We start from the raw sequence: 16,563 nt of genomic DNA, 5'->3' as shown, positions 1-16,563 counted from the left end.
TACGATTAATGAAATATAATGCTACTATTACTAGCCAGAATCCAGATAAAAGACTTGGGAAACAATAGAATAAGTACTTATGTTAATGCTAATACTGCTAATAATAAAAGTGCAGATTTATTTGTGAGTGCTTTTTGAGTTTATTATGAAAATAAATGCCAGCAGGACATAAGGCATATTTCTGATTAATGTGTACGAGCAGTTATACACAAATGTGTTATTGGCACGTGGCAGGGGTCCCCAGGAGGTGCCTAGTCCTGACTAAGACTGAGGAGGTTGGTAAACAAAGCAAAGGTAAACAGAGCACTTTTGGAGAACAGAGTGGGCAGGGCTCTGAAGTAGCTCCAGGCCCTGTCTACAGAGTGGAGCTTACATTATTGAGCTGTGCTAGTTCTTCCCAGGGTGGATTTGGGGTTGATTGACACCTTGATTGACAGCTGAACCTGCCATAATTTCTTTTCCACTGTGCATGCAAAAGGCCCCCTCCCCAATGCACAGAGGGGGAGCAAACTGCAATCCTGATAATATGTTAACTAGCAACTAGTTAACTTTAGGTCCCTCCCTCAGGCTATTGTTCATGCCCAAGATCAAGATCTGGGACTTTCCCTTCAAGGTCTTGAACTCCCCTCCTGGTGGTCTAGCTTCCTTCCTTTAACCACAAGATGGCCCAGCTTCCCCTCACCACAGGGCCTTCAGGCAGAGTGTTAGGTGGGTGGTAACCTCTCTCTCACTTTTCTATCCTTTCCCCATGCCCTGTCTCCTACCTAACAAAAGCATAGAGAGACCTTGGCCATCATCATATAATAGTTTTCTCAAGAACTACTTTGCTTTTTGAGCAATGACTGCTGATTCTGGCTTATTTTTTAATTTTTAAAAAATTTTACATATTTAATGGGCATAATTTAATGATTTCATGTACCTGTGCCTTGTGAAATAATAACCATAATCAAGACAAGGAATATAACCATCTTTTCAGATAAGAGCTATCTACCCTCTTAGTACACAATATTGTTCCCTATAGACACATCATACATGAGACCCCCAGAACTTACTCATCTTGCATGACTGAAACGTGCTCCTGGACACACGTCCCCTCATTCTCTCCTCCTCCAGCCCCTGGCATTCACACTTCTGTGAATGGCCTGTCTTGGATTCCACGTGTAATCGCGCTCATGCAGTGTTTCTCTGGGTTGAGATTTTTCCAATGTCTTTGTTTCAGATTTTTCAAGTTGCCTATGTCATCATTAAAGCCGCCAATGCCCCCAGACCTGGAAACTGGATTTTGGAGCGCTCTCTGGATGGCACCACGTTCAGCCCCTGGCAGTATTATGCAGTCAGTGACACGGAGTGTTTGACACGCTACAACATAACTCCAAGACGGGGGCCGCCCACTTACAGAGCCGACGACGAAGTCATCTGCACCTCCTATTATTCCAGACTGATACCACTGGATCATGGCGAGGTACCGTGCCCACAGTGGTGACAGCTTTTCCTCCTCAGAGACTCCTGCCTCGAATGCTGAAAGAGCCCTCATAGGAGCAGATATCGAACACACAAGATAGATTGCTCTCAATACAAAGACCTTCACTACAGCTACCTACTTCTATTTAAAGTAGCCCTGAATGCTGCCTAATATGATTAATTTCACTGCAGATAATTTTGCCCCATTGATTTCTTCCCTTCATGGAGGTCCCGCATTTTTTACTCTGTTGTAATGGAGTAAGTCCATCAGTTCCTCCTTCAGAGCATCTTTCCATAACACCAGAATGAGAACGTTTGTTGAAATATTAAAACGACAGCCAAAATGCTTCTAAAAGATGTAGTTCCTAATTTTCTCTGTGTAGCTCTGTTTGGAGGGATTTGGACTGGGAGATGCCCATAAAATGTCACAGCTCCATGCTCAGCACGCCCAGGTGGCCCACACTTCATTAAAGTCAGAGTGTAATGAAAGCAGCACATTCTTCAGTAGCACCTGGCTTGATGAGATAAAACTACAAAAACCTCTCTGAAGTGCTCTTCACAGCAGGGACTCCATAGAAAGCCCTGCATTGTTTCAAGAGCAGAGATTAATTAAGAGAGCAGGTTATGATTATGGCTTTTGGCACCCTTTTCTTGCTCTCCCCAACCTCTTCATGGATTTTAGAATTTGTTTCTGAGAAGCCATAGCTTAATAATAGATGTTTAAAATATCCTTACCATGCAGGGAGAGGTGCCCGGTTAAAGATCCCCAGCAACCTCAGACTCGCGAATGGATAACTCTCCTAAATTGAAGATGTGATGTGGATCACGGTGATTCACGAGTAGTTAACACACGTTAGATTTTGACAAGAGTTTGATTGTTTGGGTTTGATTTTAGATAGTATCTTGGTAAAGATTATATCCTGAAATTAAGGGCTATATTTTTGCCATGCTTAAAAATGGCATTTGTTTGTTTTTCTTCTTCATGTTTTAGATTCATACGTCACTCATCAATGGCAGACCAAGTGCTGACGATCCTTCCCCCAGGTTGTTGGAATTTACCTCTGCACGATATATCCGCCTTCGATTACAACGCATCAGGACACTCAATGCTGATCTGATGACCCTTAGCCACCGGGAACCCAAAGACCTTGACCCTATTGTTACAAGACGAGTGAGTATATGGTGCCCCCTCACCACCTTTGTTATAAGTTTGTTTGGTTTCAGGGAGATTCTCTTTTCTTCTTTTCAGTTTGGTTGACCTCCCAGGTTGGCTCTCTTTCTTCCCAGCTGTTATATCCTTATTTTATCAAATGTCATCTGATATCCTTTAATACAAATGCTGCCTTTACATGGTAGCCCTGATATCCTGTCCTACCCCCTCACCCTCCAAAAGAACCTGCTAAGATTTTCACTGGAATTCCATTGATTCTTTTTTTTTAAGGCATTTGTTCAATTGACTCTTTTAAAAATACCTTTATTTTATTTATTTATTTATTCTTATGTGGTGCTAAGGAAGATTGAACCTAGTACCTTACCCATGCTAGGCAAGTACCGTACCCCTGAGCCTCAATCCTAGCCCCCATTGATTCTTTGTGTCCATTTAAGATGAATTTTGGAAGACCTCTAAACAATATTGAATCATCCAGTTCATGAACATGCTGTGTCTCCTCACTTATCTAGATCTTCTTTAATTCCTCTTGGAAATATCTTATGGTTTTTTGGTAAAGCTCTTGTTCAATAATGCAAGAAAAATAAATCAAAGGCATACAGAGAGCACAGTAAGAATGAAGCACCACTTGTAGATGACATGATTGTATGCATAGAAAATCTGAAACAACTAGTAAATATAAGTTAATTTAACAGTGTTACAATGTACAAAATAAAAAATGTGGAATATATACTCAATGGAATATTACTCAGCTTTTAAAAAAAGAGTAAAATTATGGCATTTGCCCATAAATGGTTGGAGTTGGGAAATAAGATGCTAAGCAAAATAAGCCAATCCCACAAAACCAAAGGCCAAATGTTTTCTCTAATATTTGGACACTAATTCACAATAAGGCAGTAGGGGGGCACTATGGAAGAACAGGGTTACCTTAGATTAGGTAGAGTGAAGTGTTGGGAGGGAAGAAGAAGAGATGTGGGGAGAGGAAAGATAGTAGAATGAAACAGACATTATTACTGTATGTATATATTTGTGTGTGTGTGTGTGTGTGTGTGTGTGTGTGGGTGTATGACTGCCTGACCAATATGATTCTGCAACATGTACACTCAGAAAAATGAGACATTATATCCCATCTATGTATGATATATTAAAGTGCATAAATGTATTCTACTGTCATGTATAACTAATTAAAACAAATTTAAAAATTTTAAAAATGAATCACATTTATATATATAGTAATGAATAATGGAAAATGAAATCCCAAAAGATATTTATTAACATATACAAATCTACAAAGTGGTGAGAACTAATCTTAAGACAAAAACACTATTTTGTTAATGAGGCTATTTATATCTACTGATTTTGTGTATTGAACTAACTGCATTGGAGGATAAATCTTCTTTGCTGGTGATGTGTTATCTTTTTAATGTAGTACTAAATTCAATTGCCCAGTATTTTTTAGGTGTTTTGGCAGGTAGGCTTTGAAGAAGACCTCTTTGGTTTAAGATGCAGCCAAGCTGGAAAATTCTTTTAGACTCAGGTTTAATAGATGAGTTGATTTGAGCATTATTGATTTTAATTGAGCACCAACATTCATCATGCGTGAAATATAATTTGAAATGGACATATACTTTTAGATTACTGATAATACACTACCTGACAGATTTGTGGAGTGCCAGTGTTTTCTTTTCACTGAAATAAAAAGGTTTTAATTTCTGTATGTAACATTTCTTTTTCTTAGTATTACTATTCAATAAAGGACATTTCTGTTGGAGGGATGTGCATTTGCTCCGGCCATGCTAGCAACTGCCCATGGGATGAAACTACAAAGGTAAGTTCTAGTATTTGATGATTTACTGCAACTTCAGCGTAGAAGTTGTAACTGTAATATTTTCAGTATTCTTTTGCATTCAAGGCAAATGTTGAAAGTTATAAACTCATGTAGCAAAAGAGTAAAAATATTTTCATAAAATTTTACTGTTTTAATTTTTAATGTTTTTATTAGTGTATTATATTTATATATAATAATGAGGTCCTTTTGACATAATTATGCATGCATGGAATATAATTTGCTCCATTTCTGGACCCAGTAGTAGTTCTTTTCTTCTCCTCCTCCCTAACCTTGCTCCCCTTCCTCTGCTGTACCGATTTTCTATTTACTTACTGTTTTTTTAACTGGACACTATGAATGCAGTTCTAAGAGGAAAGTATACAGCATTGAGTGCCTACATTAAAAATATATATATATATCACAAATAAAAAATATAATGTCATACCTCAAGGCTCTAGAGAAAGAAAAACAAACCAATCCCAAATCACTAGAAGACAGAAAATAATTGAGATCAGAGATGAATTTAATGAAATTGAAAATTAAAAAAAACAATAAAAAGGATCAATGCAACAATCGCTGACTTTGTGAAAAGATTAACAAGATTGATAAATATTTAGTCAAACCAACCGAAAGCTAGAGAAGACCCTAACCAACAAAATTAGAGATGAAAGGGAAATATCACCAACACAAGGACTTCTGCAATCCAGAGGATAATTAGTAACTATTTTGAAAATTTATTCTACAATAACCTGGAAAATCTAGAAGACATTGACAGATTTCTGCATGCATATGACCTGGCCAAATTGAACTATAAGTATAAACAGACCATTATCAAGCAATGAGATTGAGGCAGCAATTAAAAGCCTTTCAAGGAAGGAAAGCCCAGAACCAGATGGATTCTCGGTTGAGTTTTACCAGACCTTTACAGAAGAGCTAACACCAGTCATTCTCATTTATTTCATGAAAAAGAAAAGAGGGAACACTCCCAGATACTTTCTATACAGCCAGTAAAACCCTGATATCAAAACCAGATAAAGATGCACTATGGTTTAATTTTTTAAACAATTTCATAATTTTGCTTTATTTGGAGGATATATTTCTAATTAAGTCCTTCTTGTGGTTTTCTGCATGTGTGGTAAGGTATACATAACGTAAAATTTACCACAGTAAGGTGAACAAGTCAGAAGTCTTCTGAATTTTGAAACTCTTCTCTCTAGGAGAGAATTGAGCAAAAACATGTGCAGTTATAATTTATGCTGAACATTTTAAAAAATATTGCCTTCTCATTTTCTCCATTTTCATGTTTGTGGTATTGAATCAGAATAGAATAAAGTTTGTTTTAGCACAATATTTTTTTTTTTTATTGGTCGTTCATAACATTACATAGTTCTTAATACATCATATTACACGGTTTGATTCAAGTGGATTATGAACTCCCGCTTTTACCCCGTATACAAATTGCTGTATCACATCAGTTACCCTTCCATTGATTGACATATTGCCTTTCTAGTGTCTGATGTATTCTGCTGTCTGTCCTATTGTCTACTATCCCCCCTCCCCTCCCCTCCCCTCCCCTCCCCTCCCCTTTTCTCTCTCTACCCCTTCTACTGTAAATCATGTCTTCCATTTGTATTCTCTTGACTTACCCCTCCTTACCTCTTATATGACATTTTGTATAACCCTGAGGATCGCCTTCCATTTCCATGCAATTTCCCTTCTCACTCCCTTTCCCTCCCACCTCTCATCCCTGTTTACTGTAAATATTCTTCTCAAGCTCTTCGTCCCTACCCTGTCCTTGTTTACACCCCTTATATCAAAGGAGTCATTTGGTATTTGTTTTTTAAAGATTGACTAGCTTCACTTAGCATAATCTGCTCTAATGCCATCCATTTCCCTCCAAATTCTATAATTTTGTCATTTTTTAATGCAGAGTAATACTCCATAGTGTATAAATGCCACATTTTTTTTATCCATTCATCTATTGAAGGGCATCTAGGCTGGTTCCACAGTCTTGCTATCGTGAATTGAGCTGCTATGAACATCGATGTAGCAGTGTCCCTATAGCATGCTCTTGTTAGGGCTTTAGGGAATAGACCGAGAAGGGGAATAGCTGGGTCAAATGGTGGTTCCATTCCCAGCTTTCCGAGAAATCTCCATACTGCTTTCCAAATTGGCTGCACCAATTTGCAGTCCCACCAGCAATGAACAAGACTGCCCTTTTCCCCGCATCCTCTCCAGCACTTATTGTTGTTTGACTTCCTAATGGCTGCCAGTCTTACTGGAGTGAGATGGTATCTTAGGGTAGTTTTGATTTGCATTTCTCTGACTGCTAGAGATGGTGAGCATTTTTTCATGTACTTGTTGATTGATTGTATGTCCTCCTCTGAGAAGTGTCTGTTCAGGTCCTTGGCCCATTTATTGATTGGGTTATTTGTTATCTTATTGTCTAATTTTTTGAGTTCTTTGTATATTCTGGTTATTAGGGCTCTATCTGAAGTGTGTGGAGTAAAGATTTGTTCCCAGGATGTAGGCTCCCTATTTATCTCTCTTATTGTTTCTTTTGCTGAGAAAAAACTTTTTAGTTTGAGTAAGTCCCATTTGTTGATTCTATTTGTTAACTCTAGCGCTATGGGTGTCCTATTGAGGAATTTGGAGCCCGATCCCACAGCGTGTAGATCATAACCAACTTTTTCTTCTATCAGATGCCGTGTCTCTGATTTAATATCAAGCTCCTTGATCCATTTTGAGTTAACTTTTGTGCACGGCGAGAGATAGGGATTCAGATTCATTTTGGTGCAAATGGATTTCCAGTTTTCCCAGCACCATTTGTTGAAGATGCTATCTTTCCTCCATTGCATGCTTTTAGCCCCTTTATCAAAAATAAGATAGTTGTAGTTTTGTGGATTAGTTACTGTGTCCTCTATTCTGTACCATTGGTCCACCCGCCTGTTTTGGTACCAGTACCATGCTGTTTTTGTTACTATTGCTCTGTAGTATAGCTTGAAGTCTGGTATCGCTATACCGCCTGATTCACACTTCCTGCTTAGTATTGTTTTTGCTATTCTGGGTCTTTTATTATTCCATATGAATTTCATGATTCTTTTATCTATTTCTACAAGATATGCTGTTGGGATTTTGATTGGCATTGCATTGAACTTATAGAGAACTTTTGGTAATATCGCCATTTTGATGATGTTAGTTCTGCCTATCCATGAGCAGGGTATGTTTTTCCATCTTCTAAGGTCTTCTTCTATGTCTTTCTTTAGGGTTCTGTAATTTTCATTGTATAAATCTTTCACCTCTTTTGTTAGGTTGATTCCCAAGTATTTTATTTTTTGGGGGGATATTGTGAATGGAGTAGTTGTCCTCATTTCCGTTTCAGAGGATTTGTCGCTCATATACAGGAACGCCTTTGATTTATGCGTGTTGATCTTATATCCTGCCACTTTGCTGAATTCATTTATTAGCTCTAATAGCTTCTTTGTAGACCCTTTTGGGTCTGCTAGGTATAGAATCATATCATCTGCAAATAGTGATAATTTAAGTTCTTCTTTTCCTATTTTTATGCCTTTAATTTCTTTTGACTGTCTAATTGCTCTGGCCAGTGTTTCGAGGACTATGTTGAACAGAAGTGGTGAGAGAGGGCATCCCTGTCTTGTACCAGATCTTAGAGGGAATGCCTTCAATTTTTCTCCATTCAGAATGATGCTGGCCTGTGGCTTATCATAGATTGCTTTTACAATGTTGAGGTATGATCCTGTTATCCCTAATTTTTCTAGCGTTTTGAACATAAAGGGATGCTGTACTTTGTCGAATGCTTTTTCTGCATCTATTGAGATGATCATATGGTTCTTATTTTTAAGTCTATTGATGTGGTGAATAACATTTATTGATTTCCGTATATTAAACCAGCCTTGCATCCCAGGGATGAATCCTACTTGATCATGATGTATAATTTTTTTGATATGTATTTGAATCCGATTCGCCAGAATTTTATTGAGGATTTTTGCGTCAAGGTTCATTAGAGATATTGGTCTGTAGTTTTCCTTCTTTGATGTGTCTTTGTCTGGTTTCGGAATCAGGGTGATGTTGGCGTCGTAGAATGAATTTGGAAGTTCTCCCTCTTTTTCTATTTCCTGAAATAGCTTGAAAAGTATTGGTGTTAGTTCCTCTTTAAAGGTTTTGTAAAACTCTGCTGTATACCCATCCGGTCCTGGGCTTTTCTTAGTTGGTAGTCTTTTGATGGTTTCTTCTATTTCCTCTATTGTTATTGGTCTGTTTAGGTTGTCTATATCCTCCTGGCTCAATCTGGGCAGATCATAGGACTCAAGGAATTTATCTATGCCTTCACTATCTTCTATTTTATTGGAGTATAAGGATTCAAAGTAATTTCTGATTATCTTCTGTATTTCTGAAGTGTCTGTTGTGATATTGCCTTTTTCATCCCGTATGCTAGTAATTTGGGTTCTCTCTCTTCTTCTCTTCGTTAGCATGGCTAAGGGTCTGTCAATTTTATTTATTTTTTCAAAGAACCAGCTTTTAGTTTTGTCAATTTTTTCAATTGTTTCTTTTGTTTCAATTTCATTAATTTCAGCTCTGATTTTAATTATTTCTTGCCTTCTACTTCTTTTGCTGTTGTTTTGCTCTTCTTTTTCTAGGATTTTGAGATGAAGTATGAGATCATTTATTTGTTGGTTTTTTCTTTTTTTGAGGAATGAACTCCAAGCAATGAATTTTCCTCTTAGAACTGCTTTCAATGTGTCCCATAGATTCCGATATGTTGTGTCTGTGTTTTCATTTAACTCTAGGAATTTTTTAATTTCCTCCTTGATGTCTTCTAAAACCCATTGATCACTCAGCAACCTATTGTTCATTCTCCAGGTGATGCTTGCTTTTTCCTTTCTTCTTTTATCATTGATTTTCAGTTTCATTCCATTATGATCAGATAAGATGCATGGTATTATCTCTACCCCTTTGTATTGTCTAAGAGTTGCCCTGTGACATAGTATATGGTCTATTTTTGAGAAGGTTCCATGTGCTGCTGAGAAAAAAGTGTAGCTACTTGATGTTGGGTGGTATAGTCTATATATGTCAATTAAGTCTAGGTTGTTAATTGTGTTATTGAGTTCTATAGTTTCCTTATTTAACTTTTGTTTGGAAGATCTGTCCAGTGGTGAGAGAGGTGTGTTGAAGTCTCCCATGATTATTGTATGTTGGTCTATTAGACTCTTGAACTTGAGAAGAGTTTGCTTGATGAATACAGCTGCACCATTATTTGGGGCATATATATTTATGATTGTTATGTCTTGTTGGTGTATGGTTCCCTTGAGCAGTATGAAGTGTCCTTCTATATCCCTTTTGATTAGCTTTGGCTTGAAATCTATTTTATTAGATATGAGTATGGACACTCCTGCTTGTTTCCGCGGTCCATATGAGTGATATGATTTTTCCCAACCTTTCACCTTCAGTCTATGTATATCTTTTCCTATCAAATGCGTCTCCTGTAGACAGCATATTGTTGGGTCTTGTTTTTTGATCCATTCTACTAGCCTGTGTCTCTTAATTGGTGAGTTTAAGCCATTAACATTTAGGGTTATTATTGAGATATGGTTTGTTCTTCTATCCATATTTGTTTATTGATGTTACTAAACCTGATTTGTTATCCTCTATGACTACTTTCCCCCCTTTACTGTCCTACCTCCCATTGTTGGTTTTCAATGTTGTTTTCCATTTCCTCTTCCTGTAATGTTTTGCCAAGGATTTTTTGAAGAGATGGTTTTCTAGCTGCGAATTCTTTTAACTTTTGTTTATTGTGGAAGGTTTTAATTTCATCTTCTAACCTGAAGCTTAATTTCGCCGGATACACGATTCTTGGTTGGAGCCCATTGTCTTTCAGTGTTTGAAATATGTTATTCCAGGATCTTCTAGCTTTCAGAGTCTGTGTTGAGAGATCAGCTGTTATCCTGATTGGTTTACCCCTAAATGTAATCTGCTTTCTTTCTCTTGCAGCTTTTAAAATTCTCTCCTTATTCTGTATGTTGGACATCTTCATTATAATGTGTCTAGGTGTGGATCTCTTATGATTTTGCACATTCGGCGTCCTGTAGGCTTCTAGGATTTGGGATTCTGTCTCAATCTTCAATTCTGGGAAGTTTTCTCGTATTATTTCACTGAATAGACTGTTTATTCCTTTGGAATGGAGCTCTGTGCCTTCCTGTATCCCAATGACTCTTAAATTTGGTCTTTTGATATTGTCCCATAATTCTTGGATGTTCTGCTCATGGTTTCTTAGCAGACTTGCTGAGCTGTCTATGTTCTTTTCCAGTTGAAATACTTTGTCTTCATTGTCTGATGTTCTCTCTTCTAAGTGATCTACTCTGCTGGTAGTATTCTCAATTGAGTTTTTAAGTTGGTTTATTGTTTCCTGCATTTCTAGAATTTCAATTTGTTTGTTTTTTATTACCTCTATCTCCCTGTGAAATTGATCTTTGACTTCCTGGATTTGTTTGTCAATGTGATCTTTCATTGTCTGATTTTGCTGTCTCATGTCTTCCTTGAGACTCCAGATCATCTGAAGCATATATATCCTGAACTCTTTATCTGATATTCCATCTGTTGCAGCTATTACCTCTTCTAAAGTTGAGTTGACCTGCATTGCTTGTGGTCCTTTCTTTCCTTGTCTTTTCATACTGCCCGCGTTTCTTTCTGCTTGGTGCAACTGTTGTGTTTTGAAATTTACCCCCTATTTATTTATGTTGCTCTTGTATACTTGAAAAGTCTCCCTTGCAGGTGCGGGCGGCGGCTGTGCCCCTACTCCAATTGGGGTGACATGTCTGTCACGCTGGCGGCTCTCTGGGCCTGTTCCGGGAGTGGAAGGCGGCTCTGCTCTGTCCCTATTCCAATTGGGGTGTCGTGACTACAATGCTGGCAGATCGCTGGGCCTCTTCCGGGCGTGGGCGGTGGGCTTGGCTGGTGGGATTCCACCTAATGGCAGTCCCTAACCTCCCTGCTTGCTAATTAATGGCTTCTCTGAGGTGCCACGCCTTCTGTAGCTGCGGGGCAGGCCGCGCGAATCAGTTGGCCTGGATCTCCGGGGTCCTGCTGCTGGCTGTTTTGATGTTACAAGCTGTTGGAGAGTGGTGGTGTATTCTTCAGCTTTCCCGGATGGTGGCCACTGACTGCCTGGATGGAGTGTCCGCTGTTTTGATGTTGCACTCTGAAGGAGAGTGGCGGTGTATCCTTCAGCTTTCCCGGATGGTGGCCGCTGACTGCCTCGGTGGAGTGTCCGCTGTGGGGGATGGGACTGTACCGCTTTCTTCCCCTTCTGAGAACCCGAGCTCGGTCCAAGGGTCCGTGTGGGCTTGGCTGGTGGGATTCCACCTAATGGCCTTCCCTAACCTCCCTGCTTGCCAATTAATGGCTTCACTGAGGCGCCACGCCTTCTGTAGCCGCAGGGCAGGCCACGCGAATCAGTTGGCCTGGCTCTCCGGGCCCTGTTGCAGGCTGCTGGGATCCCTGGCACTCTATCACTTTGATTCTTTCTGCTTGCCCCTCCCCCAGCGCTGGCTAGCCAGGTTTCCTTTTGGCTGCTACTGGGAGGAGGGGTTGGAGGTCAGGTGTCTCTGGTTTCCCCCTAGCCTGTATGGAGGCTCAGCTTGATACTCCCTCTCCCGGCAAGCCTAGGAGAGATTTTATGCGAATTCCCGCTGTCTGGGGGGTGAGCTGAATGACACCGACCTGTTTTGATGTCGCACTCTGAAGGAGAGTGGCGGTGTATCCTTCAGCTTTCCCGGATGGTGGCCGCTGACTGGCTCGGCGGAGTGTCCGCTGTGGGGGATGGGACTGTACCGCTTCCTTCCCCTTCTGAGAACCCGTGCTCGGCCCAAGGGTCCGTGTGGGCTTGGCTGGTGGGATTCCACCTAATGGCCTTCCCTAACCTCCCTGCTTGCCAATTAATGGCTTCACTGAGGCGCCACGCCTTCTGTAGCCGCAGGGCAGGCCACGCGAATCAGTTGGCCTGGCTCTCCGGGCCCTGCTGCAGGCTGCTGGGATCCCTGGCACTCTATCACTTTGATTTTTTCTGCTTGCCCCTCCCCCAGCGCTGGCTAGCCAGGTTTCCTTTTGGCTGCTACTGGGAGGAGGGGTTGGAGGTCAGGTGTCTCTGGTTTCCCCCTAGCCTGTATGGAGGCTCAGCTTGATACTCCCTCTCCCGGCAAGCCTAGGAGAGATTTTATGCGAATTCCCGCTGTCTGGGGGGTGAGCTGAATGACACCGACCTGTTTTGATGTCGCACTCTGAAGGAGAGTGGCGGTGTATCCTTCAGCTTTCCCGGATGGTGGCCGCTGACTGGCTCGGCGGAGTGTCCGCTGTGGGGGATGGGACTGTACCGCTTCCTTCCCCTTCTGAGAACCCGTGCTCGGCCCAAGGGTCCGTGTGGGCTTGGCTGGTGGGATTCCACCTAATGGCCTTCCCTAACCTCCCTGCTTGCCAATTAATGGCTTCACTGAGGCGCCACGCCTTCTGTAGCCGCAGGGCAGGCCACGCGAATCAGTTGGCCTGGCTCTCCGGGCCCTGCTGCAGGCTGCTGGGATCCCTGGCACTCTATCACCTTAGCACAATATTAAGTGAATTCAAACCACTTACAAGAGTTACTTTTTATTTTCCTTATCTTTTCTCTGTAGTTTTGTACCTCTGGAATAGGATTATTCTTTTGTTGTTATTGTTGTTTGTTTTTGTCTTTTGGGTTTTGTTGTTGTTGTTGTTGTTGTTTGTTTTTGCAGTGCTAGGGGTTGAATGCAGGGCCTCCCACATGCTAGACAAGCACTTTACCACTGAGCCACACCCTCATTCCAGATTGTATTATTTTGATGCTAAAAAAAATCTGTAAATGAATGTCAGAAGATTATTAATGAAAAGTCTTCTAATAATTAAGACAATTATTATTACTAAAAACTTCCAAATCCTTAAAAGTCAATGCATCTTTGAAAAAAACGTTTTTGTTAGCCAGCCCTTCTTTGAGAGTTGCTTTTATCTTCCTCCCTTCTCTTTGCAACCAGACTATCTGTATATATCCTTTTAGAAAAGTTACCTCCCAGTTTGTTTGATATGGGTGAATGTCCTTCCATTGTGACATCTTTCCACTTATTTGTGGTAGGTTCTCTCCTTAAATACAATTAAGAAAAATACACAGGTGAAGTTTTCTGATCCGGTTTCGCATCCCTTTTTGTGTAGAAACTGCAGTGTCTGTGTGAACATAATACTTGTGGAGAGAGCTGTAACATGTGCTGTCCTGGGTACCACCAGCAGCCTTGGAGGCCTGGGACCATATCCTCTGGTAACACATGTGAACGTAAGTACGCTATTTGAAGAACGTGGTTTTTCTCCTCTTATTATAACTACACTTTCGTCATCTTAACTTTTGCAATGAGTAGGTAACTTGTTTTCACAGAAAGTCAAATAGTGCCCAAAGTTCTAGATTATCTTGAAAAAGTTTAAACTATTAAGGACTAAATGTATCTTTATGGATTTGCTATTTTCTCAAAGGTCCCCTTCCCATACATCCATTTATTCTTTATTATCTTGGATTTAACTTTTAAATAAACAATATATTCACAAGATTCCAACATCTAATAATATAAAGAAGTTTGGGGTAAAAGCTTTCCTTTTACTTCATTTCCATCCTTCTCACTTTTTATTATTTCCCATTATGTTCTTATTAAAATTTTTGTGCAAATAAGCATGCATTAGCACAGTGCTACTCCCAACATATGTTCTTACACAGAAGAAGACATAATATTCATACCATGGCTTATTTGTTGTTGTTTGTTTGTTTGTTTTTGGACCTCGGGATTAAACCCAGGGCCTTGCACATGCTAAGCAAGTACTCTGCCACTGAGCTGCCCATTACTTCTTAATATTTAACAATGTATCTTTAAATTCTTTCCATGTTAGCAATTTAATGCTGCTTTGAAAAAAAAAGTGGCACAGAATTCCATTCTATGGGTATAATAAATAATTTATTTAAATGGATATCTATCAATGACTGTTTCAATTGTCTCTAGTCTGTTGTTATCACAAACGATTATGCAGTGATTCCCATACATTTTATTCACATTGTGTACAAAGATTCTGCAAAGTATCATCCCAGAAGATGAATTGCTGTGTCAAATGGGCACTCGCTTTGATTATCTTGATAGCTCTTCCTAGTTATCATACATAATATTGCCTATATCTTATTAAAATTGCTTACTCTAGAATTTTAATTGCATTGATAGTCATATAGACTTACTTAGAGAAATAAGGGCCTGCTTTCTATAAGACATCCTATGTGTATTAATTAATATATTAAAATATTCTCTAGAATGTAATTGTCACAATAAAGCCAAAGACTGTTACTATGATGAAAATGTCGCCAATCAGAAGAGAAGCTTGAATACAGCTGGGCAGTTCAGAGGAGGTGGGGTTTGCATTAATTGCCTGCAGAACACCATGGGAATCAATTGTGAAACCTGCGTGGATGGATATTATAGACCACATAAAGTAAGTACATGTCTCTCCCATGGCTGAGCATCATTGCCTTCCCAAAGTAGAAAAAAGAGACTTCACAAAGTTGCAACCTATACAACGGAGACAATTCTCAACCTCTATGTTGGAGACTCCTTTCCTTTTGTAATGCTTGATTTATATTGTTGTGCTAATAATGTTCTTCTAATTTATATTTTCTACTCTGCCCTGTTTACTAGATAAGTAGGATGTTCACATGTTGTTATTTAACTTGAGGTCAAGGGCCTATTATCTTTGTGATCTTGGGTTATCTAACTGGGAACGTGGAGATTCTGCCACTAACCAGAGGCTGAATATTGTTTATAGGATGTAGTCATTCCTCAGCTGACTTGATACACAGTTGTGACAGTGTCCCTGGGGTGTTATCCCTTCCTCCTTCTCCCTGTGCCCCCTTATAACAGTATTATCTTGGCATTAATAATATTGTTCATATGATTGCTAATATTGTTGTCATTTCCGGTAAAATAATCCAGGACAACTTTTGCCTTTCAGGTTTCTCCTTATGAGGATGAACCTTGCCGTCCCTGTGTCTGTGACCCTGTGGGGTCCCTCAGTGCCATCTGTGTTAAGGATGATCTCCATTCTGACTTAAATAAGGGTAAATGCTTGATTCATTTTTTGTGCTTACAATTGCTTTTTTTTTTTTCATGGAAGATTGTACCTGTTAGAACCATTATCACTGTGTTGGATGGTAGGATTCTTTATTAATTCTTTGGTTCACTAAATATTTATAAAGCACCTACTATGTGTCAGGGAGTTTTCTAGATCTTTCTGATATATATTTGAATAGATGGCCAAGGTCCCTCCTCAAAGGAAACACTAAACAATCACATGGATACTATAATACCAGGGAGAGTGCTGAGGACCTAAAGCCAAACTGAGACTCATAATTGGTTGGAGAGCGGGTGTGGAGGTGACACTGTCGGGGTGATGAAATGACATTTGAGCAGATAATTGAGCATTTGATGAAAAAATAAGTATGGCTCAGTTAAAGCCATCTATTGAACACAGTAAATAGCAGTTGCTCTATTTAGCTCCTAGAATTGCTCAGAGGACTTCTGCATACATCATCTCACCAAGCAAGTAAATCCTCCAGTTAACTTTGTAAATGTCAGTGTTCTTTCCCTTTCAAAATTTGGTAAGTGCACTTGCAAATATCAGAGTCTCCTGAATAGGTTGCATCTGTTTGAAGACTTCTGTGACCCCATCAAATTCTCGGCCACTGGCAGTAAAAGCAGCTGTTGACCAGCAGGCATAGAGGTGCAGCTGTGGGGCCTAGCAGGAGTGTGCAGGGTAAATTGTGTGACTGATTCCTACACCCTGATGAAAGGGTGATGATAGTGACCCTGCGGGTGGGCCACTGATCTACTTTATCTAGGTACATTTGCTTATTCTGGAATTTCATGTAAATGGAACACAATATGTGGGGTTTTTGTGTGATGGGCTTCTTTCACATAATATATTTTCAAGGGTTATCCCTGTTGTAGCATACATCAATATTTCATTCCTTTTTATTGCTGAATAATATTCCATAGGATGAATA

General features: G+C 39.7%; 1 protein-coding gene across 1 annotated transcript in view; it reads left to right on the top strand.

Moving 5' to 3' along the window:
* Nucleotides 1-16,563, top strand: part of Lama1 (laminin subunit alpha 1) — a 144,832-nt gene that overhangs the window by 40,240 nt on the left and 88,029 nt on the right. Inside the window, exons 5-10 of the mRNA XM_026408881.2 lie at nucleotides 1,220-1,462; nucleotides 2,453-2,632; nucleotides 4,368-4,457; nucleotides 13,689-13,806; nucleotides 14,818-14,996; nucleotides 15,513-15,618. Coding sequence (XP_026264666.2) covers nucleotides 1,220-1,462; nucleotides 2,453-2,632; nucleotides 4,368-4,457; nucleotides 13,689-13,806; nucleotides 14,818-14,996; nucleotides 15,513-15,618 — 916 coding nt within the window. The remainder of the gene's footprint in view (nucleotides 1-1,219; nucleotides 1,463-2,452; nucleotides 2,633-4,367; nucleotides 4,458-13,688; nucleotides 13,807-14,817; nucleotides 14,997-15,512; nucleotides 15,619-16,563) is intronic.

This window comes from Urocitellus parryii, chromosome 13 (assembly GCF_045843805.1).
Source record: "Urocitellus parryii isolate mUroPar1 chromosome 13, mUroPar1.hap1, whole genome shotgun sequence".
Lineage (NCBI taxonomy): Eukaryota > Metazoa > Chordata > Mammalia > Rodentia > Sciuridae > Urocitellus > Urocitellus parryii.
Note: the sequence above shows the minus strand (reverse complement) of the source record. Positions and strands in the feature narration are given on the sequence as shown.